The following is a 24,115-nucleotide window of genomic DNA, read 5'->3' as shown; positions in this document are numbered from 1 at the left end:
TCTCTTGCATCGCTGGCCCCTTGCAGCCAAAGGATGCTTCAGGAGTGCTTGCAGCAATGGGGGCTCAGAGGGAGCGCTGGATTCAGCCATGGCTCTGTTGGCTCTTGCTGTATGGCACAGGGCTGGCAATGCTGCCTCATGCCACAAGCCCTTCTACTGCAGCCTACAGCTTTTGAAGCTCCACACGAGTAGGGGAGCAGTGGAATTGGCAGGTGTAAACAGAGCAGTCACAAATGCAGCTATCAGAGGCCTCTAGAGACCAATTATTTCGAAATAGCAGCAGCTGAGCATCCACACTAATGTTATTTCAAAATATTTTTGAAATAAATGTTATTCCAAATGGAAAGCAGGAGAACAGATTTTAAAATAACCAGCCCATTATTTGAAAATAACGGTCTTGGTAGTGTGGATGGTCCACTTGCTATTTCAAAATAAGGGGAGTTATTTTGAAATAACTCCCCAGGTGTAGACCAGGGCTAAGAAGAAGTCAAAGAGCTTAATTCTTTCCCTTTCTTTCTCTCTATCTGCTTACTTACCATTTTGTCTTACAATGTTTCTTGCTTTATATTTTGTCAGCTTTATCCATGAAATTTTGGATAAAAATAAATATAAATAATAAGAAATGTATCACTGTGTTTCTTAAAGTACACAGAAATCTGGTTTTGCATTTGCTTTCAAAATAGCATCTTTGTGATGTCTTGTACCTGAGTGAGATGCTTATAGGTATTTTTTCTTGCATCTGGAGTTGGAAAATTTGTAAACTGGGTTGTGCTTTTTTTTGTTTTGTTCTTCTTTTTAACGGTCTCTGTTTTAGATTTCTAATCTGATAATTCATCATAAACTCTTGCACATTAAAATCTGATTTTTTTTAAAAAAGTGTTTTCTTCTTTTACTTGCAATTAAAATTAGAACACAAAAATCTTCACAACATATTTAGACCAAAATTTTCAAACTTGAGCACCTAAGATTAAACATATTTGAGCTCCTAAAGTGAATCATCTCATTTTCTGAAGTGATGAGCACCTGTCAAATCAGAATTGTCAGTGCTCAGCAGCTCTGAGAATCAGGCCACTTATTTGCATGCTTAATAAAGATTGTTATGACTAATCTGGCACCCAGATTTGTAAATGATCCTACAGTATTACAGGCAGTCCCCGGGTTACGTACAAGATAGGGACAGGTTTGTTCTTAAGTTGAATCTGTATGTAAGTCGGAACTGGCCAGTTCTGACTTACATACAGAATCAACTTAAGAACCCCACGTCCCCAAGTCAGCTGCTGCTGAAACTGATCAGCAGCTGATTCCAGGAAGCCCGGGGCAGAGCAACTCTGCCTGGGGCTTCCTGTAGTCAGCGCTGGTCAGTTTCAGCAGAAGCTGACTTGGGGACGCCTGGGGCAGAGCAGCTGGGGTGCTACTGGACCAACCCAGCAGCACCCCATCTGCTCTGCCCCAGACGTCCTGATTCAGCCGCTGCTGAAACTGACCAGCAGCGGCTGAATCAGGACCTGGGGCAGAGCAGCTGGGGTGCTGCCGGGTTGGTCCAGTAGTGCCCACGGGCGCTGCAGGACCAATCGGCAGCGCCCCAGCTGCTCTGCCCCAGAGTCCAAAACAAAAGCCTGGTCTGCTGGGGGGGGGGGAGCACACTAGCTGCGCCCCCTCCCCCCAGCAGACCAGGGACACGGGGAGCAGAGCCGCAGCGGCAGCGGGGTGCCGCGCCTCTGAGGCTTTGCTCTGGCAAAGCCTCTGAGGCGCGGGACCCCCCGCGGCTGCGGCTTCAGTCAGGGTGCCTGTGGTCTGCTGGGGACGGTCCCCAGCAGACCACAGGCACCGGCACCCAAGTGGCAGCAGCAGCGGTTCCCGCGCTTCTGAGGCTTTGCCCTGGCAAAGCCTCAGAAGCGCGGGAACCCGCCCGGTGCCCCTGGTCTGCTGGAGACGGTCTCCAGCAGACCAGGGGCACCGGAGCAGCTTACGAACGGGGCTTTCTCGCCCCGACTTCCGGGGCGAGAAAGCTCCGTTCGTAAGTGCGGATCCGACATAAGTCGGATCCGCGTAAGTCGGGGACTGCCTGTAGTTCTATACTTCTGCTATGTATGACTAAATTTAAAAATGGGACCATGCTCTTACCTTCCTTTCATTAATTTGCATGAAGTTCTATACCTGTGAGTTTTGTATTTTGAAGGTGTCTTGCCTTATATTAATGAGAATCTATCTCTGCAAACTCTGACGTGTAGTTTCCTACTTGCACAAGGACTAGTGGTGAGATAGTCTACAAAACCAAGCCCAACATAAACATATGTCCTACTAAGGTCAAAGAAAAGCTTGCAAGACTCTGGATCTGGCAGGGGATAGGATGAAGTGTATTGCAGCGATATGGACCCTGTGCTGAGAACACCATGGAAACAATACCTCCTAAACCCAAGAGCATTATTGTTATCTGTATTACATGAATAGCAACAACAGGCAACAATCAGGGTCCCGTTATGTGCAATGTGAAAATACATAATAAAAATGTCCCTGCTCAGAAGAGCATTTTAACTCCTACATTAGGATATATAGTGAGGGTGAGTTAGGGTTATCAGATGATTTCAACAAAAATACTGGACATACTTGACATTACACCGCAATCTACATTACATGTTATTTAGAAAATACCGGACATTTATATTTTTTCAATTTGTTTCCCAAACAGAAAGCTGAAATACTGGACTGTCCAGTTCAAAACTAGACACCAAGCAACACTAGAGGGTGTCTGTGACCATTTGGGTCTCAGTAGGCTACACAACCTGATAACAGATAGGTATTGAATGAAGAGCATGCCATAGTGGAACAGTTTGTTCTCAATGACTTGCCATTCAGAAGAGAAGAGAAGATGGTTTCTGTACTAACTGAATTTTTCCAAGCCCTTTTCAATGAAAGGGCAAGCAGAGTGCATTGCAGTAATCAAACCTAGAGAATCATAGTTGTATGAATCAGACAGATGCATAATTATGGTGGGAAAAACACAAAATAGTAGAAACAACAGATAACACCTGATAATTCACATGCACAATTTGATCCAAAATGACCCCAAGACAGCAAACCTTATTAGCAAATGTCATTGAAGGAACTCCACTAAAAGATATACTCAATATTGTCTACCCAAAGTTTCAAACACCATGTTAGACCTTTGCTCCCAGCAAAGACTTGCTCCCTGCAAAGACTTCCTCAAAAGTAATACTTTTGTATTGGGTTTCCTTATTTGTAAATATTGTATTGGTTTTTCTTATTTGCCTTATGTTGGAATGTTTAGGCTTCACATTTTCAAGCTTTTCTCTGCAATCTGATTCCAGTAACTAGTGTTAGAGCACAAAAACACAAAATATAGTGTGACTCAGTAAAATTGTGAGAACTAGCAACAGGAACATTCACAGTTTGTGACCATTTCCTGTGTATTCTTCCTGTAATCTATCAGTTCTACTGTTTTGTTATTTGGATTAAGCATAAATAAGTTTATTTTACCTGTGTATTCATCTCATTTAGAGATCATCAGGTATAATGAAAATTTAAACTTTCTGTCATATTGGGGACACTAGCTGAATGTTGGAAGCTGAAATTTGAATATTTTGACGATGTTATGATTGCACAACAATATTTGGAATATTATGATTGCACACCAATTCAAAATAGTACACAGGTGGGATTATTTCTCTCAAATAAAAACTATACTCCTACACCCATTTTATATAATGGGAAGGATCAAAATAAACCCATTGTTTAACTAATTTTTAAAAATTCCATTTTAGTCTCAAAGGCAATTACACTTCCTGCTCTCCCAGTTTTAACATCCTGTCCATTCCTGCTTTTTCCCCACAGATATTTTCTCTCCCATCCTGCTGCTTCAGAAACTCAAGAGCCATGAAAATCCTGAAAGTTCAGTACAAAAATTGTTGGGACTTGGCATAGGTTGAATTAAAATATTTACAGTTTAAAACTAAGAACGTTCATTGGCATTTTCCCTCTTTGGACTAAACAGGAGATAGCTCTCACAAACAACAAAAGTGAATTTAAATAAAACTAACATTTGTCACTGGAAATGCCACCTGTGGGAAGGGAGAGAGTAGGAGAAAGTGACAAGCTGCAATTTGTGGCCTCTTCAGCCATTTTTATCTATCTACTGGAAAAGCTTAACCTAGAAGACTGTAACAAAGTCTTTCACAAGAGACTACTAAGCAAACCAAGCAGCAATAGAGTGAGAAGTGATGTATTGTCATGGATCAAAAACTGGTTAAGAGACAAGAAGAGTAGAAATAAATGATCACTGTTCATTATAGCACATTAAGGACCAGTGTTTAGTGTATGTATCAAAACCAGGGGCAGCAGTTTAATGCTGTTTTGTTACGGAACGCATTCTCCTCTAGTTTAAATCAGCGTAATCTTGGAGTAACTTCACTCAATTCAATAGAATGGAAGTTCAAATAAAACTGGTATGAAAGGAAAAATGAGGGCATAAGAGGCTTTGGATTTACCTAAGCATTTTAGCAGTACAAAATTTAATATAACAAAAATATTAAATTAGATTTCACATATGACAAACGAGATTATAATACATTCAGCCCTTAGGATAACACTGAACAATCAGATGAGCTTTTTGCTAATTTTATTATCGTTTGTTCATTAACCTTTACAATATAGGAACAATGATATACATGAACTGAGAATAGAGGTATTGTTGCAAATTAGAAGGAAGATTGTGTTGTCAGTAAATTTTAACATTCTGGATCTGCAGTGCTAAATGTCAACATCTAATCAAGCCTAATCTATTATTGATTTTCTTTTCTGTTTTCAAAATATCCATCTGTGGTACCAATTTCAATCAGCATATATTTCTTGAGGCATCTCCCAAGTATAAAGTACATGATCTATCAGACTGTAGTTATTAAAAATAATTCCCCAATTTATTCTAATATGATGAAAAACCAGTAATGCTAACGCTCCAGGACATTATTTAAAAAGAAAACTACTTACTACAAAATTAGGAAGGAAAATGATAAATAGTGAAATGTATAGAATAAATATTAAAGGAACTTTGGATGTTCCATAGAAACAAAATGGATGCTATGTTATGTAAAGGACTAGAACTGAGCAAGAAAAGGGGAAGTGAGTTACATGTATCATTATGCTGGTTAATACAGGTTGTACCTCCCTGGTGTAGCATCCTGGGGACCTGACTAGTCCTGAACCAATGAATGTGTCAGAGCAGAGAAGGTCAAGTCCAGCCCCTCTGCTGTCACTAACTGTAAGGCTCCACTCTAGCAGCAGTAGAGGGGCCAGCAATGATCCAGCAGGGATGGGGAGGGGAGCTCAGGGGAAGAGGGAGAGTAACTGAGCACCCTCACAGCCAGAGGCCAGGAGCACAGCCTCATGGGAGCAAAAGAGCCCTATGGAGGCTGGGCTGCACCTCCAGCCCCTGCCATCAGCCGTAGGGATTCTCAGCCACTCTGCCTCTTCTCCTGAGCATCTTTCCCCCACCCCATCCCTGCTCTTCCTCCTTCCTCTCTGAGCTAGAACACTGCATATGAGCTATTTGCAATGCTGGGAAGTTCTGGGGAGGAGGGCTGTTGTTGCTGAGCACTGGGCTGTAGCCAGACAGGAAGTCCCCCCTCCCCCAACATCCTTGGGAGAGAGAAATCCTTGAGAGTGAAACTCTGTCTTCAAAGGCTCCAGGGCCTCCAGAGGTGCTGTAATAACAATGGCCCTTGATGCTAGACAGGAACCAGATAACAGCGACAGTTGAGCCAGCAGGTGGTTGGGGGCCTTGGGCTGCCCTTGGCTGGTACCAGTATTGATACGCCTACACACACCATCCCGGAAGAGGAATCTGCCGCCCCATCAGAAAGAATGTCCGGCCCTAATGATTTAGTTACCTCCACCTCACAAGTTCAAATTAAGCTTTGGACCCCCTTTGGGAATGAGCGTCACAAAGACGTTCCAACTTAATTGGCACTCTTATGACAAGAGAAGCGTCTACGTGACCACAGGTGTATAAAGTTGGGCCCTGTGACCCACTCTAATTGGAGATCCACCCATATACCTGCTGGTCAGGTGGTCTTGGACCCCCGAGACTTTAGAGATGCCTTCATCTCGTATCGACTGCTTCCCATTGGGATTGAGAGAAGTGCTGGCTTCACCGGAGTAAGGATCGCAGGAGTGGGAATATACCTGCTAAGTGTCTATTTTTGCGCACATTCAATAAGAGCTCAGAGAAGCAAAAGGGTTCCATGGTACCTTTAAGTGACTGTTATTGTATTTTCTGTCTTGTCTTTGTAATGGCTGTGCCATCTGTAACACAGCAGTAACATTTAGCCGCTAAGCTTGCCTTGTAACAATAAAATAGTAACTGTTTAAGCTTTAACCTGACTCCTCCTGTTGCAGTGACAGAACCAAACACAATAAAAAAGAACCATAGCCGGTCAGGGGTAAACGCAGTAAGAGCTGAGCATTGAATCATGCCGCCTCCACGGGGCAGACTCTTGGGGTGCCCGTCAGCCTCCCTGGCTGCCCGCTGCGAAGGGACTCTGTCCTAGTAGTTGAAGACTCGGGTGTGTGATAGGGCTCACAGACTACTCACTACCCTGGCCACTGGCTAACAGGAGCCTGGCTTTTCCCCAGGAGTACTACAGCCCAGGAGCACCCACGGGGATGCTGGACCCCGGGTTGTCCCAAGGGTGCTGCGGGGCCAGGGGTAACACGCCCTTTCAGTGCCCTGGGTGTAGGGCCAGTGGCACCCCCCCAACTACAGGCCATGTCCCCTTTCTCCCTCCCCCAAGCAACATATCCTGGGAGATTAAAGGGGGTCTCACATGACAGTAGCAGGGATTGTCTCCCTCCATCACTTAGGCAGCAGAAGTCCGAGTAGCCCAGCAGCCTGCTCCGGTCCGTCACCGCCCTCACAATCTGCTATGTCCCACTTCTCCACAGCAGAAGGAAGCTGAACACCCTGGGATGGGAGAGGGCAGCACAGTAGAGTGGAGCAGAGCAGGCTTCCAGCCCATTTGGCTCCTGCTGCCCATGTTGTGAGTGTGTATGGGGGGGGGGGGCACCTCTGCTGTTGCCCTGCACCAGGCCCCATAGCCCTCTGGGTCCCTCCCATCCACACGACAGTTCAGGCTGCCACTGCAGGGCCCACAAAAGCACGGAACATGGGCAAGCCACCCCGATTAGTCCTATGGACTGCACAGCTCTCACTGGAGCACAGATGTTGCCAGATGATGGAAGTCCAGACTATAAAGGTCCAACCTATACAAGAAAGGCTTGGTATATGCTGGTTAAAAAGGATTCATGGGTTCTTGTCTCAGCTTCTACACTGAATCACTATGTGATCTTAGTCAAATCACAATCAATCTGTACCTTGCTTTACTCATCTGTAAAAATGATATATTTTCCTATATTAATGTTTGACAGAGATTGTGTTTAGATTAACGACACTCTGTAAATGCTAAATTTGTATATGTGCATATAATGTAGTTCAGCGGTTTGCAAATCTGCTAATGTGCCATGAGATGGTTTGTTTACATTTAGTATCCACAGGCATGCCTCCTATTCCGCCCCTGCAGCTCCCAGTGCCTGAGGATCACCATTCTTGGCCAGTTAGAGCTGTGGAAAATGACATAGGTCACAGAGACTAGCCTTCCCCTGGGTCTAAGGAACTCTGGACTTGGAAAAATAAGCTATAGGAAGTGGCTCAGGGAGGTAGCCCAAAAGCATTCTGTGTTTTTTTGCTATTGCTGTCTCTTGTAGGTCAGAGCCATGTGAGAGGGAAGGCCTAGGATCTCCTGCCAACTCCTCTTGTGAAGGGAGAACAAACCCCTTCTTCCACTATGGAGTCCTGAAACAAGGGTGGACAGGACAGCAAAGCCCCCCGACCCAATTTGTATAGGAATATTGCTGGATGTTCATCTTAGACAGGGAGCAAGGGGAAAGTGTGCCGTTTGCTCCATTCCTCTCTCTGCAGGATTTTGTCTTGTTAGAAATGATTTTGAAAACTATGCAGTGTAACTGAAGTGTTTCTTTTAGCTAATAACTAGGGGAAGGATGTAAATTGAGAAGGAGAGGTTTAAAAATTAGATAGCTTTTTTGAAGAATTTTAAATATTCCTTGGCAAACACCTAGAAGGGGCTGAAATGGTGGGTCAATCTCACTGACCTTTACGAATTTATGTGTACAATAAATTAATAATTTTCTCTACTATTTTATTTCACTTTATCCAGAGTTGGTTTCAGAGAAAGTGTATATAAACCATATATATCAGCTGATCTTTCCTTTGCAAGGGTCTGATCCTGCACCATGTATAGATGAAGAACTTTACACTCTCACAAATTGTATTGGACTACTTGTTAAGTGATGAATGTAAAGCTAATATAAACAGGCACGTGTCCTAAATTGAACATAAAAATTATCATATTGGGTCAGATCAAAGATCCAGCTAGCCCATTTTCCTGTCTTCCAACAGTGGCCAATGCCAGATGCCCCAGAGGGAGTGAAAAGAACAGGGAATCATCAAGTGATCCTTCTCCAGTGATCCATTTCCAACCCCTGACAAACAGAGGCTAGATACACTATTCCTACCCATTTTGGCTAATAAATATTGATGGGCCTATCCTCCATGAAATTATCTAGTTCTTTTTAGAACCCTGTTAAAATCCTGGTCTTCACAACATCCTCTGGCAAGGAGTTCCACAGGTTGACTGTGCACTATGTGAAGAAAAAACCTGCTACCTATTAATTTCATTTAGTGACCCATAGTTGCTTTACAAAATCACAGTCCATATATAATCTAGAGCCAAAGCTCACTCTTTCTGGGGTTTGGCTTTAACAACAAAAGAATCAATATGGTAATATTTAGTTCCAAACTTTGTCTATGGCTTGGCTGCCCCAGAGTTGCTTTCTTAAGGACTGCTGATTGGACAACCTAGGTCTCCTCCTCCCGGAGACCCATTCCCATTTAGTTTATATCTAGTAGCTTTAGTGAATCCACAGATCTTACCCAACACTTTCCCAACAAAATCAACAGCTGCTAAGAGACAACAACTTTCAATTTGTCTCTTTCTTTCCACACCGAACAAGGATTATATTTGAATAAATGACAGAGTATTTTCTCTCAAGCTACCAACATCTGTTTCATTGCAGAGTTTTCAACTAGATCTTTCCTCAACCCCTAATGCTGCCTGACTTTCTGCTACAACTTTTAAGGAATGAGCACACATACTTCGTTATCCTCCTGTGAGGGAAGTTGCTCATGGACACAGATGCTTGCAAGATTGTATCCTTTGAGAGGACAGAGATATCCAATATTCAGCATGTTGATTTTCATTGGTTTTGGAGCCACTAGTGTTATAAAAACAAACAAAGAACACGAATAAAACTAGGAAAAGAAACATCCAATAGTGCCACTTGCAGATGATATTCTAATTATAAATTCAAGAACCAATGTATCATTATACAAAAATATGTATTAAATTTGACCAACTGTCTGGAAATAAAGTGGGGTGATCCTAATTAAAGATGTTAAAATAAAATTGCAAAACTGAAGCTAGCAGAGAGGTCAAAATTAAGCTGTCTATTATGCTTAACAGAGAATTAAAATAAATAATGAATGACAACTGGAGGTAATTATGGCACATTTCTAAAAGTATTGCAGAGATTGGAACTTCTTAAACTTAATTTATGTTCTACAAGTGTCAGAACATTAATGCCAACATTACAGCATGATTATATATTACAAACACTGCTGCTGTTCAAGACATTCAGACACTGTCAGCCTCTAGTCCTGGTCTTCACCCCCAAGCTCTTGCCCAATTTATTTCCCCAGTCCTACCCCACAATGCACTAGTCCTGGGTTTAGTCCTCTCTGCATCTTAATCAGCCTGGGTCTACACTAGGGAATTATTTTGAAATAACTCCCTTTATTTCGAAACAACAAGCAGAATGTTCACATTACTAAACTCGTTATTTCAAAATGAGATACTGGATATTTTGAAATAGTAACTCCTGGTTTCCACAAGGAATAACTCTTATTTTGAAATAGTGGCAGTGTGGATCCTCCACTGCTGCTATTTCAAAATAACTACTCCCAAGAGTCAGTCAAAGTTATTACTCCCCAGTGCTTCCTGGGGCTCTAAGTCAGGGTAGCACATCCACATCCAGGTAGCCTGCCTCAAATTAATTTTGAGGCTTCCCTGTAGTGTTGGCATGCCATTCCAAATAGTTATTTCAGGAGTTATTATTTCAAAGTAATTTCCTAGTGTAGAGATGCCCCCAGATGGCCTCCTCCTCCACACTTCCTGGATACAGACCTCTGGGGTCACTAAAGCCTGGTCCATACTAAAGGGAAAAGTTGACTTAAGATATGCAACTCCAGCTACATTAATTACATAGCTTGAGTAGATGTATCTTAAATTGCATTTTCAGGTTGTCCACACAGCCCTGGTAGATCAACTGTGGCAGCGTCGATCTCCTTTGTAGTGTAGACATGGCCTAAGAGAACAGGAGAGACAGGATTCCTGCCCTCAATTCTGGTACCCAACCCGGATTAGCCACTTTCATAGAGAAAGTCTGACTTTGTCCGTAGTCCTCAGCAGGATGGAACATGCTCAGGTGGGTACCAGGAGTGGCCCAAAGCCGGCTGCTGCGCGATCGGCGCCCCTGCCTGCACAGCCGTCAATGGCCATGACATAATCATCGGGCATCTGGGCACCCCGTGATGTCATCTATGGGCGCCCTGGGCCGGTGGCACCCTAGGCGACCGCCGAGTCTGCCTATGCTCACGGGCCACCCCTGGTGGGCACATTTATAGTCTGGTTAGCATTAGGAGGTATGAGGGGGAAAAAGCAATATCCCCAATCTCTGTAGGGATGCCACATGCACAATTAAATCAATTCTAGGAGCCATCAGAGGCTTGGGCATGCTCAGTTAGGATGGAATCTTTTGGGCATTAGCTGATAAGCACCGGCAAGTCGATAATTAACATGTGTGAACTGTAGTTTTTCATAGGTCTACAATTTGATTGCTTATGGAAACATTTAAAAAGGAATGGTAATGGCTAAGAACACATGCCAATTTCAAGACGTGTTCCAAAGTAAAAGGATATTATAGCTTCCCAAAGAAAAGGTTGTCAGTATTTCTGTAATATTAAAAACAATGTATTTTTTCATAGACTCCTTTCTGGAGACAGTCGGAGATATTTGCTCACATGGGAAATATTAGCTCAAACGAAAATTTGGCAAACTTTTATAAGTTACTGAATACAGGGTCTTAATGTGGGAAGTATTAGACATCCTCAATAAGCAGTCCTATGACCTCTGCCTATATATTATGTTACATGACATTATATATCACATTACATTACAATATATAAAATATTACTTCAAATAAAGCATATTCAGAATTTGTGTTTTGTGGGACATTTTTAGCTTTTTGTCCTGATTCAGAACTCAAATACATTTTTAAATGTCAGAATTTCCTACAGAAAGGCAATTCCATTTTGATCAGTTCTAATTTGTATATCAAAGAAATTTGTGAATTTTCTGTAAATTTACTGTGCAAATCAGCTGTACTTTAAAGTATGTACGGATAATATTTAGTACTCAGGTGCTGCTCAAAGGTTGAAAGAGCTTAAAATGTAGTAGAGACAGTTGAACAGTGGAAAAATATGGACAGAAAACTACCAAATGTTAGAAAAAATGTGAATTACTAGGCTAATGCTATGTGACTGGTTACAGAATTGATTGAAGTGAACACAAATAGCTAACTATTCTATGAAAACAATGTAAACAGTTATAATACATATTTTAAAATTATTCAGCCAGCTCTATATTCTGTCTAAATGCATAGATTTGAGACAGCAAATACTACAAATGCTTTGAATTCATACACCACAGACATATGTTGAGTGCACTGAACAATGACGCATCAGCAAAATATTCCAGACTTGCTAGAACTACAAATAAAGAAGATTTCAAATCAGAATGTACTCTCACATATATAAACAGGCCTCAGACAGAAGACAGTTGTGAAATGGGCACTTGAGTTGAAGCAGAAGTTGCCAGTGAACTGTACTCAGTGTACGTATCTTAGAAGTAATGTCTAAATTAAATGGAATCTCACAGGAATAACTGAACAGAATCTGTAACGCTACTAATTTTGAACAGTTATTCTTAGACATGGGGAAAACAAGAATGGTGCATCTACAAATGTATTTGTTAAAAATGTGTTAACAAAATCATATCTGGAATGAAGGACATCAATGGGAAAAAGAAATAGATAGGATTACTTTGCTACCAGGCACTAAATGACCTGTCGTATGCTTAGGTTTGTTTTACTAGACCTATTTTCCATAAAACCATGTTGATTATATGATATCGATGTCCTCTAATTCCTTATTAATTAAGTGCTGTATTAACATTTCCATTATTTTCTCTAGGATTGCCAGTAGTCAGGCCTGTACTCAGGCTGGAAGGTCTATAACAACACAGATGATCCTGCTTGTCCTTTTTGAATATTGGCATATTAACACACTTCCTGCCTTCAGGAATTTCACTGGTATTGGAAGATTGATTACAAATTGTCACACTCAGGCCAGAGATTTCCTCAGACAACTGCTTTAGGATTCTTGGATGCAAATTTATTAAAGCCTCTTGATTTAAAAATGTCTCTCCCTACTACATGGGTGGGCAAAATTTTTTGATAGGGGGCCATTCTAAGAATTTGGTAACTGGTCAGGAGCCACACTTTTCTATAATATTTATGGAGGCATTTGGGATCTACAATGGAGTTTGGATACAGGAGGGAGCTTTGGGTAGGTGCTTCAGGGCCAGGAGGAGGGGCAGGGAGGGAATCTGGATGCAGGAGGGGATTGTGATATGAGGTAAGGTGTTTGGATATGTGCAAGAAAGGATGGGAGCCAGGTGCAGGCTTTGGCAGAAGGCACATCTGGCAGGCTCCACATACCACTCAAAGTGAACAACTACTGGGGCCAGCATATGTGTCTCTGTTCAGTGCGCCCCTTAAGGGGAGGGGAACAGTGGGTCTCTGCATGCTGCACATGCACACAAACATCATACCAGTTGGAGGCTGTGAGGAGGGTGATAGGACCAGGGCAGTGTGCAGAGACTCCTCCTTCCTTCAAAGGATGCACACACAGCACAGAGACACATGCTAGCCCTAGTAGCTGGCTGCTTTGACTGGCATGTAATGCCCCAGTACCCAGGAAGCCTGCCCGAGGATTCTGCTGGACTACAGTGGGCCAGATCCAAATGTTTGGCAGGCCAGATCCAGCCTGCAGGCTGTATTTTGCAAGCCCTGTACTAGTAGATGATGATTAACATTTTCCTTAGTTATTAACTAGAGCGTGCTTCATCAGCCTCATGTGATACAATTACATAATCCTGCTTTTTCATGCCACTCCATTGATTAAATTCATCTTTATCCATCATAATGAAGTCTGAAAGGGTATGTCTACACTACAAAGTTAATTCGAACTAACAGCCGTTAGTTCAAATTACTTTCATAGGCGCTACACATACAAACCACTAGTTTGAACTTAATTCAAACTAGCGGAGCACTTAATTCAAACTAGGTAAACCTCATTCTATGAGGACTAACGCCTAGTTCGAATTAAGTAGTTCGAATTAAGGGCTGTGTAGCCACTTAATTCAAACTAGTGGGAGGCTAGCCCTTCCCAGGTTGCCCTGGTGGCCACTCTGGGCCAAACCAGGGAAACACTTCTGTCCCCATCCCGGCCCCGGAGCCCTTAAAGGTGCTTGGTCTGGCTACGGTGCCTGTGCCAGGTGAAAGCCTGCCAGCCTGCAGCCAGCAGACCCTGCACCTGGCATGGCATGAGCCAGCCACCCACTGCCACCCAGCCCTCCGCCTCTTCCCAGGACCAGGCTGGCGGCTCCGAGGAGCCTGCCCGGGGCCGCAAGAGGTGGGCGCCCATCTGGTCTAGTGCGGAGATCATAGACCTCATCCAGGTTTGGGGGGAGGCCTCCAACGTCCACGACCTCCGTACTAGGCACAGGAAAGTGGCCGTCTAGGGCAGGATAGCTGCCAGCCTGGCCACCAAAGGCCACATGCAAACCCAGGAGCATGTTTGCATGAAAATCAAGGTGGTCCAGTAAGACCCCTGACCCTGAGCTTAGAACATAACATAAGAATGGCCATACTGGGTCAGACCAAAGGTCCATCTAGCCCAGTAGCCTGTCTGCCGACAGTGGCCAACACTAGGGACCCTGGAGGGGATGGACCGAAACAATGACCAAGCCATTTGTCTCGTGCCATCCATCTCCAGCCTTCCACAAACAGAGGCCAGGGACGCCATTCCTACCCACTGGCTAATAGCACTCCATGGACCCAACCTCCATGACTTTATCTAACTTCTCTTTAAACTCTGTTATAGTTCTAGCCTTCACAGCCTCCTGTGGCAAGGAGTTCCACAGGTTGACTATTTGCTTTGTGAAGAAGAACTTTCTTTTATTAGTTTGAAGCCTGCTACCCATTCATTTCATTTGGTGTCCTCTAGTCCTTCTATTATGGGAACTAATGAAGAACTTTTCTTTATGCACCCTCTCCACACCACTCATGCTTTTATAGACCTCTATCATAAGCCCTCTCAGTCTCCTCTTTTCTACGCTGAAAAGTCCCAGTCTCTTTAGCCTCTCTTCATATGGAACCTGTTCCAAACCCCTAATAATTGTAGTTGCCCTTTTCTGAACTCTTTCCAAGGCCAAAACATCTTTTTTGAGGTGAGGAGACCACATCTATACACAGTACTGAAGATATGGTGTACCATAGTTTTTTACTTCCCCATCTCCTTCTTTCCCTGGCTTCCCCCTTCCAGCTCCCTCCTCCCAGGTTTCCCCCTTCCCTCTCCCACCCTTTCTCTTCTCCTCTCCCGCCTCCCTTTCCCAGTCTCCCCAGAGGTTAAATCCCCCCCCCTTTTTGTTAAATAAAGAGAGTTTCTATTTTTGAACACACGTGTCCTTTATTTTTTACATCAGGAAGGAGGACTAGGGAGAGGTAAGTGGAAGGAGGTGAGGGAGGAATGGTGCACGAGCCCCCGATGGGGAGGACTGGGGTGGCTTTGCGGGCTCCTTGGGGTGGAAGCTCTCCTGCAGGGTCTCCTGGATCCTGACAGCCCCCCAGAACAACCCCCCTTGATGGCAGCCTGCGGCAAGTGCAGCCGGGCTGATGGCTGAGTGCTGTGATGTGCCGAGTGCGGGCACTCAGGGATTCCAAGACAGGAATGCTTTTCTGTCCTTCATCAAGGTAGACAAGCAAGCGGGGAATCCTGAGAACTGTCTGTCTGGGGTGGGGATCGGGTCCCTTTAAGCACAGCCCTCAGCTAGCCTGAGGCAACAGCTCCACGCTCTAAGTCCTAACCTGATGCCATGCCAGCACCTGTTCCGGCCAGCCTTAACTTCGGTTCAGGGTCCACTCAATGTGGACATGCTAGTTCGAATTAGCAAAACGCTAATTCGAATTAGTTTTTAGGTCTAGATGCACTAGTTCGAATTAGCTTAGTTCGAATTAACTAATTCGAATTAAGTTGGAATTAGTGCTGTAGTGTAGCCGTACCCAGAGTTAGTTGATGATCAGGGCCCTACCAAATTCACGACCATGAAAATACATCATAGAAATCTGGTCTCCCCCATGAAATTAGGTCTTTTTTGTGTATTTTTATCCTATACTATACAGATTTCAGGGGAGACCAGAATGTCTCAGATTGGGGGCCCTAATCCAAAAGAGAGTTTCAGGAGGGTGGCAAGATTATTTTGGGGCTATTTTATTTAACATCCCTAAAACAACCTTGTCACCCCCCACCCAAGCAACTGCTTTTTGGTAGGTCCCTGAGACCTGGACTACATTAGATCAGGCAGGTTGGCTTAAGATATGCTATCCAGCTATCCAAGTCTGAAGACAACACCATCACCAGCAGCAGCACAGAATTAAGGATAGCAGTACTCCAATCCTCCTTCCCATGCCCCCCACCTACAATAATGTTGCAACCTTTCCTACAACTCCTTCCTGGGTCTAGGTTCCTAAAATTATACAAGGTTCCTGAATTTTCAGGTTTAAATAGTTAAAATAATTAAATGTATGACATTTTAAATCCCATGTCCATGAAATTTTCCAAAGTGGATTGTGAATTTGGTAGGGCCCTATTCATGATGACCTGAAAGTATTCAGAAGTTAAAGCACACTAGGTTCACTTTTACTACTGCAAAATAGAGAGGAATTGAGTGTTTGAAGTGTTCTCTTTAGATCTGTTTATCTTATATATTTAAAGACTGCCATTCTAGATATATAAAGTTGCACACATATCTGCTACTGATAAAAGTTCCAATGCTGACATTAGCACTCAAGATTATTGTATGGCTCTAGGACACTCTGGAGTAGTTTAAGTTCTATAAAAATTATTGATACTTTAAGGCAGAAATAATCTTGTTCTCATTATTCAGTTTATGGTCTTCTAAGCTGTACACTTCTCCAAGACCGGTACATTTACTTTTTTTCATTTCCCCTTATATTTTCCATGGTGACTTTAATGTTAAGAAAATGAGAGAAAGACAACCTAGGATGTCACACTCCCTTGCCTGTAGGACAAGCACAACATTGACAGCAGGCAGCACAACTTTCCTCAGACTGTCTCAATTCCTGACCTGGAGGGAAACACTCTCGTAGGAAGCAAGTAGTTCAGTCTCTGTACCCGTTGACTTCATATACTTACAATTTCAGTTTGTGGTCATAGCATGTGCAATTATGTCAGTGTTTTATATGAGATACATATTTATCCATTAGGAAATGAATATTTTTTTAAACCCAACTTGCTTCAGAGAATAATGATTTTGGGTGACTACTAATCTGGCTCAGATTTCAAGTACTGACCTATAGCTGAAAGTCTCCATTATCTGTACTTTCAACTATGCAATTCAATTTTACTGGGAGAAATAAAAGGGAAATCAACCTCAACATTAAATATGACATTGTTTTGATATTGCACACAACAGATACAGTTTATTTTTTAAAACAGCATGAAACAGACCAAGCTTGTCACAAGGTGGCAAAATGCATTGTTATATAATATCCAAAAATGTATGTGACTTGCTCAAAGTTTATTGAAATACATGAAACATGTTGCAAAATTCTGCAATCCCTGTCATTTTCTTTTGGCAATCTACACTTTTGGTGACAGAAAATAGTAACTTAAACTTAACGGACAGTGCAGTTCAAGAACTGTTGTATAGTGTCTTCTTCCAGTTTAAGACATTTTAAAAATATAGGCTACGTCTAGACTGGCCCCTTCTCCGGAATAGTCATGCAAAGCAGGTAAGTCAGAATAGGGAAATCCGTGGGGGATTTAAATATCCCCCGCGAGATTTAAATAAACATGTCCGCCGCTTTTTTTCCGGCTTGGGAAAAAGCCGGAAAAAAGCGTCTAGACTGGCGCGATCCTCCGGAATAAAGCCCTTTTCCGGAGGATCTCTTATTCCTACTTCAAAGCCCTACTTGAAGTAGGAATAAGAGATCCTCCGGAAAAGGGCTTTATTCCGGAGGATAGCGCCAGTCTAGACGCTTTTTTCCGGCTTTTCCCCAAGCCGGAAAAAAAGCGGCGGACATGTTTATTTAAATCCCGCGGGGGATATTTAAATCCCCCGCGGATTTCCCTATTCTGACTTACCTGCTTTGCATGACTATTCCGGAGAAGGGGCCAATCTAGACGTAGCCATAGTGTTTCGGATTGTGGAATAATTTGTTGAATTACCTATTGTGACCCACAGTTTTAGACACAAATAAATGTATTTCTGATATGGTAACTTGCAGTTAGGATGATACTTTCCATATCTCAGAGAACAATTAAGAAGTCTGCTCTAAGTTTGACAGCCAAATGACTAAACAGCAAAACAAGATAAAACCTTGGCACCATCTATGCACCTTGCTAATGGTTGGATATTTGTGGCTGATCAATGTGTGTCTGGGCACACCTCCCACCCATGATCCACCCAGTGAGGCCCATATTGCAAGAATGCCTGTTTCAGGTTGATTTCTGATCTACTGACTGTGCACAGATATGTGTGAACAGTTCTCTCATCTGTCCACAGATCTTTTTTAACAGTAGAAACTAGCTCTTAGGATGGTTGCATTTTTGAACTTACTACTCCATTAAGATAAATGAGTAAGTTCACTCCTTTGTCAATACTATTGTTTCAGTGTGCCTTGCTACAGATAGAACAAGACACTGTGAATTGATTTTTCTGAATGAAGGGTATGAACCAAAGAAACTAGGAACTATTTATAAAATTAACGTTTTCATTCTGATTTTTTTAAAGGAAAAGAACCATGGCCTATTCTAAATCTATGGATTTACTTAGTCCTTTAAAAACTGGAGTATCCTACTGACATGATAATGAAATGATGTTTTTTAAGAGGACTGCATTAAAAGCTCTTTGATGGGTGGGAAAGAGTTATTTATTTCATTTTTCTCCTTAAACAATATTCCTTTTTGATTCTTCTAGACTTTTTATATTAACATTGATCTATACCATCACCATTTGCAAATACATATTGACAAGATAAGAGGTGAAAGATAACAAATCTTAGGGTTACCATATTTGAACTTTCAAAAAAGAGGACACTCTGAGAGGGAGTGTATCTGTATCAGTATCTACCAATTCACGTTGTAGTCATGTGTTATACAGGAGTGTTCTCTTTTTTGAAAGTTAAATATGGTAACCCTTCCAAACCTTAAAGCCAAACTCAAAACTCAATAGAAATTAATCAGCCTTTTTAATTATGATTTATCTAACTCAATTTTCAAAATTAATAATCCAAAATATTGCCATATGATTTTATTGTGCTATAGCATATCTTGAAATTTTGTATATATACTTAGTATTTTGAGTTTCCAAATTTACATAACTGGCATTTTAATACTAATCCTTTGGTATGCAGGACTTCCTCGGTGTATCCAGATTTATCATTCTCTGTCACTTTGAGTTATTGCAATGTTTCACAATTTTCACTCTATTTTAAGAAAGTTCCATTAAAACTAAACTTAGATAACATCTTATTAAGCAGATGCTATTATGTGCACATTTTCAATTTTGGGCCTAGTTCAGTCATTTTCAATTCATGATTAATATATCGGATTGAGTATGATTTTTTAACTGTGAGACTTTTTTAATATAATCATGATGCTCAAAAATTACTTCTCATGGTACTGAAAGTTTTCACAAGTGAAATATAAGAGGAGAATGTAATCATGAAAATGTAAAGAAATCCCACAATATGGTACTTGCCAATAACTGGGTATTCCAACATAGTTCATTACATTTATTCATAAGATATATGTTCAGCTTGAAAAATCTATTGAAGGGTATTTCTAAAATTTCCAAAACATATTTTTTTTTCAAAAGCAACTCACTCTTGAGGAATTCTCTTTTGGGATAGTTTGTTTTATTTAGCATTTTTTCCTTGTACATTTTAAGGTAAACTTCACTTAAATATTTTTACCAACTTAATTACTCCTGTAAACATGAATTAATAACTATTAATCTAATCTAAATTATTTCCTACAAAAACTTTTATCCTCAGTCCAATATGGCTTTAAATTTTTCATTCTGACTAGATACTTTGTTTTTTAACTATATATAAAAATATAAACAGTATATGCATGGGTGGATAGGCTGTGTAATATAGCACACTTTAGTATGAACTTCCAAAAAGGTGAGCTAAAAGACAAAACAATACTGCACTGCCATGGAAGATTTGTGTTAAATATGAAAAAATGATAATACATACTGTTATAAAATGTAAAAATGACAATATTCGAGCTCTTTAAAAAAGTTATTATGGAAGAGTTAAAGGGTCATTATCAACTTAATCTATAGCCATTTTAAAATGTATTAAGTAGTTTCAGATACTATACCTGCCCATAATTCCTCATGCAATTTTTGTGGTTTCATATGATTATATTTTCCTATTTCTAAAATGGTTACTTTCTCTTCTATTCTTGTGATAAAAATCCATCATAAATGTATTGTACTGGGAAAACATGAAATTGATTATATACAAAGTGTTGTCAATGCATGATTTTAAAAAAATCCTTTTCTCTAATCTCTTCCTAATGTGGCAATCTTAACATTAAAAGGAACACCTAAAGGTTAAAATATTTCAGATAAAGATCATTTTAGGATATGTCCCTTTAAAACTGTCCTTCAACTACTTGATTTTACACCTATACTTTTAAAATTACATCACATGAAGTTGAATAATGCTAAAAAGATCCAAACCAGCATAGTATTCCCAATTTGCTTAATATATCACACATGTCTTCCAATACTTAGTCAGAAAAACGTGCATTAAGAATGCAATTAAGGAAATGCTCTGTTTTGCTCAGATTCATGTAATGTTTCACCTTCAGCTATGTTTTTTAAATGTATTTCTTTCAAAATTGTAATATTACTTGAATACGTCGTATATTTTCTATGGCTCTTTTAAAACAGATTACTGTAGTGTCATTTTTGGTACAGAGACTACATATTAGCACTGTAGCTAAGGGGGGGGGAGTAAAATATGTTGCATCAGGTAATACATAACTGGCATGTACCCATCATAATATATTTAATGAGCTTTTCAGGGCAATCAAGAATTGCCACATGTGTAAAATAAGGTTTAAAATGTCAGCGTGAGATCTTTATATGATTTTTTCATAAAGGGAGCGGTCATCCCATTTCAGATGTTGTGAGCTTCCAAAATTCATTTTTGAATGTTCATGTTTATTTAGCAAATAAAAATATGCTACCATTCAGTGCTAGCTTTCTATTTTAGTTCTGTACCTATGAAACAAACATTGATATAAAAACCTGTTACAATCTTAATTACATCATGGCTAACAGGTTCCTTTCTACAGAATACAAAGAGCAAAAAAAGTTCCTTTAATACTGTACTAATTTCAGTCACGCTTTTATACCCATTGTGTTTTAGGATTCAGTTTTACCCCCTTTGAAATCAAGGAGAGGGTTTTTTTTTTTTAACTTCAGAGGAGAAAGGATTGGTCCCTTACTGCAACAGAAGACAGCTCTAATATTCAACCTCCCCTGCCCTGGCCTCTCAAACACACATGCATCCTTCCCAGAAACCCTAACTTTTAAAGAGTCATCTACTTGACTTTATATAAGTTATCTGCCAAATCATAGACAACAAATTAAGAGGACATTGTGTTTCCTTTTTACCTGTGCCACGATCAATCAACCCACCCAAAGGAAACCCCTGAAGAGCAGATACTGTATTTTACAGAAATGGGCAGAATATTTAATCTATTTGCCATTGATGTCCAGAGATCTCATGTGAGCTAAAATAATATGTAGGTAGAGTGAGCTGCGAGGAAGAGCTGCGGTCTTCACAAGTTTAGATGAGGTGTTTAATCAGTGCCACATTTCCTGCTCCCTGATGAGAGCCCTGCCTCTGAGAGCACGGGCACTGCCGGTGGGGCTGGGGAGCCCAGCTGAACTTGTTCCTTTTCGCGCAGCTTCACAATTCTCACCTGCGTGGGGTAACCAATTGGCCCTCGTAGACAAGGGAGAGCAAAGCACTCCTCCCCGCTCCCCCCAGCGCTGCAGGATAAGCCTATTGCCACCACGGCCACGGCCAGCTCCCCAGCCCCCCCTGCCAGAGCCAGGTGCTTCGAGGTAAGAAAAGTTGCTTCGAGCAAAACCACCCACCGGCTTGCGCCCAGCCCACCCCCCAGCGCCGCCCCTCTCTGTACCTTGGTTGCCGGAGCCCGGAGTGCAGCCCGCCGGGCCCGCCGTCAGCAAAGGGAAGAGCAGGCCAAACGTCCAGAGAAAACCTCTCGCTTCACAACCCCCCATGGCTGGCGCCGGCAGCCCCGGTCCTCGCCCCGGGAAGGCGGGGCGGGCTGCGGGTCCGCTTCCTCCTCCAGGCCAGTGAGGAGGGCAGGGGCCGGTCGGCCAGGTGCCTGTGACAGGGCTGCCGCCAGGTGCTGCGGAGGCTGGAGTAATTGCATCCACCGCTGGGGTCCAGGGGCGGCCGAGGGAGGAGTCGCCAGCGCGGCCAGAGGGGGCGGGGAGGGGGCAGGCACCAGGGGGCTGGAGCTGCCGTCCTGGCGCGGGGGGGCCGGGGCACTGGAAGGCGCCGGGCGAGCTCCGGGAACTTTGCCTCGGGGCGCGGGGGCTCGCTGCCCTTCCCGCGCGGGCTGCCGCTCTCAGCCCCGCAGCAGCGCCCACAGCGGCGGCAGCCGCCTGCTCCGGAGCAGCCCCATCCCGCCCCCGCGCCGCCCGGCCCCCCCACGAGAGCCGCCGCCGAGGAGGTTCAGCCCTGCCCCCCCCCCTCCAGTCAGGAGGGAGCTCGCTTTCGGCCCAGGCTCCCCTCCCCCCCCAACCTCGAGCTGAGGCGGGAGGCTGCTGAAAAAAGCTGGACAGCTCCCCGAGCCGGCCAAACTTGCGGCGCCTGGAGCCCTGGCCCCTCGCCGCCGGGCGGAGCGAGCAGCAAAATCCCGGGGCGGCTGCGGCCGCTCTCCCCCCCCCCCCCGCCGGGCTGCCTGCCCGCCCTTCAGGTCGGCTGCAGCCGTGGGTGCCGCTGTCGCTCCTCTCTGCTGCCTCCGGAGGGATCACCCTTCAGTAGCGCCCGCGGGATGGCTCAGAGCTGGCGTCGGACGCGCGGAGCCGGGCGCTCTGCTGGGTCTCCCTGGCCGGGCGGGCATTGCAAGCAACGGGCACTGCTCGCTGCAGAGCAGCCCCCTCCTCCCCAATAGCTGGACCGTAATACTGCGGCTGGTCCTTGAGTGTGGGCACCACGGGGGCAGGGGAGTAAAAGCAAGAAAGAGCTCGGGCTCCCGCCAGCCCCTCCTCAGCGGTTCTCCTGAGAAGAGGTGACACGGGAGCTTGTGTGTGTGCGTGTGCGCAGCAAGCAGGGAAGAGCTTTCCTAGCCTGGAAGCTGCTCGCAGCCCGCAGGTCATATGCAGCCTGTTCAGCACTAGAGGGGGTTAGTTGACAAGACAAAAATCCCTCTTTTTGCTTTGGAAATGGGGGGGGGGGCGGGGAGGTGGGAGTTGTAGCTGAACATTAAAATATCTGACGAGGAGAGAGACGCTTATACTAAACTCACTTTTAAAGGCATATATACTCGTCAAGCTTGCAACGCGTTGGGCAATTTGGTTCTCTTCAACTGTGTCCCCTCTTTTCTTAACAATTTGCCTTTCTTAGAACCGTTTGTTCCCATTTTCACCACAATAATAAGGGCCAAAGAACTAATGGGAAGACAGAGCATGTGGGTGCCTATATCTGAGAGAGGAGGAATAATTTTACACAAGGGCATTTTTACTAAGGAATATGGAACAAATGAAAAGGAATCTGTTGCCAGCTGGACAACAGTTTACCAACTATGATGTTATGAAGCATTTTAGGAAAACTGTTTACTATTCACTAGTTGCAAGGCTTTTCTAAGAAATAAGTCGCTCACTGGAGTTCATACAATACAAATACATTCCAGCTATAAATGTTTGACATGTAGGTTCAAAGAAAAAATGAATGATAAATTCTTTCTAATTCAGTTAGCGTGTCTGTGTCTTCACCAAAATAGGGGGGGGGGGGAGATTCTCCCCTCTGCCCTTTGTAGAAATATGAAACATAAGTAATTTAGGGGAATTCGACTATATTGCTCAGATCCACATGGACCCTCTCAGAGGTTAATACAATATATCTCTGTGCATGACGAGGCATTTCTTTAACTTTTGTTTCAAAGTGGATTCAATATTTTAACCATTGCATTTAAAATAAGACTTTTATGTAGTGGATCATCCATGTTATTTATTTTGCCATGAATCCATGGTTGGCACTGTTTAAAAGAAATATTTGAATTCCTGAATTTGTACAGCTAGAGGAAAAAATATAAAAATATAGGGATCCCTATTTTCTAATTTGGAGGCCTAACATTAGGTACCCAAAAACATATTTAGACACTAAATTAAATTAATTTAATTTTCAAATGGTGTTGAGCATCCACCAATCCCATTTAAGTTAACAGGGAAGTCAGGTGAATGTGCACTGCATAATATCCAGCATT

General features: G+C 42.9%; 1 protein-coding gene across 1 annotated transcript in view; it reads right to left on the bottom strand.

The window, feature by feature from the left end:
• EPHA6 (EPH receptor A6) overlaps window positions 1-21,912 on the bottom strand; it is an 815,765-nt gene extending 793,853 nt beyond the window's left edge. Inside the window, exon 1 of the mRNA XM_075908927.2 lies at window positions 21,800-21,912. Coding sequence (XP_075765042.2) covers window positions 21,800-21,902 — 103 coding nt within the window. The 5' untranslated portion in view covers window positions 21,903-21,912. The remainder of the gene's footprint in view (window positions 1-21,799) is intronic.
• Between the last annotated feature and the right edge of the window lie 2,203 nt (window positions 21,913-24,115).

The sequence above is a fragment of the Pelodiscus sinensis genome, chromosome 1, assembly GCF_052426305.1.
Source record: "Pelodiscus sinensis isolate ZL-2025 chromosome 1, ASM5242630v1, whole genome shotgun sequence".
Taxonomy (NCBI): Eukaryota; Metazoa; Chordata; order Testudines; family Trionychidae; genus Pelodiscus; species Pelodiscus sinensis.
This window is presented reverse-complemented; position numbering and strand designations above follow the sequence as displayed.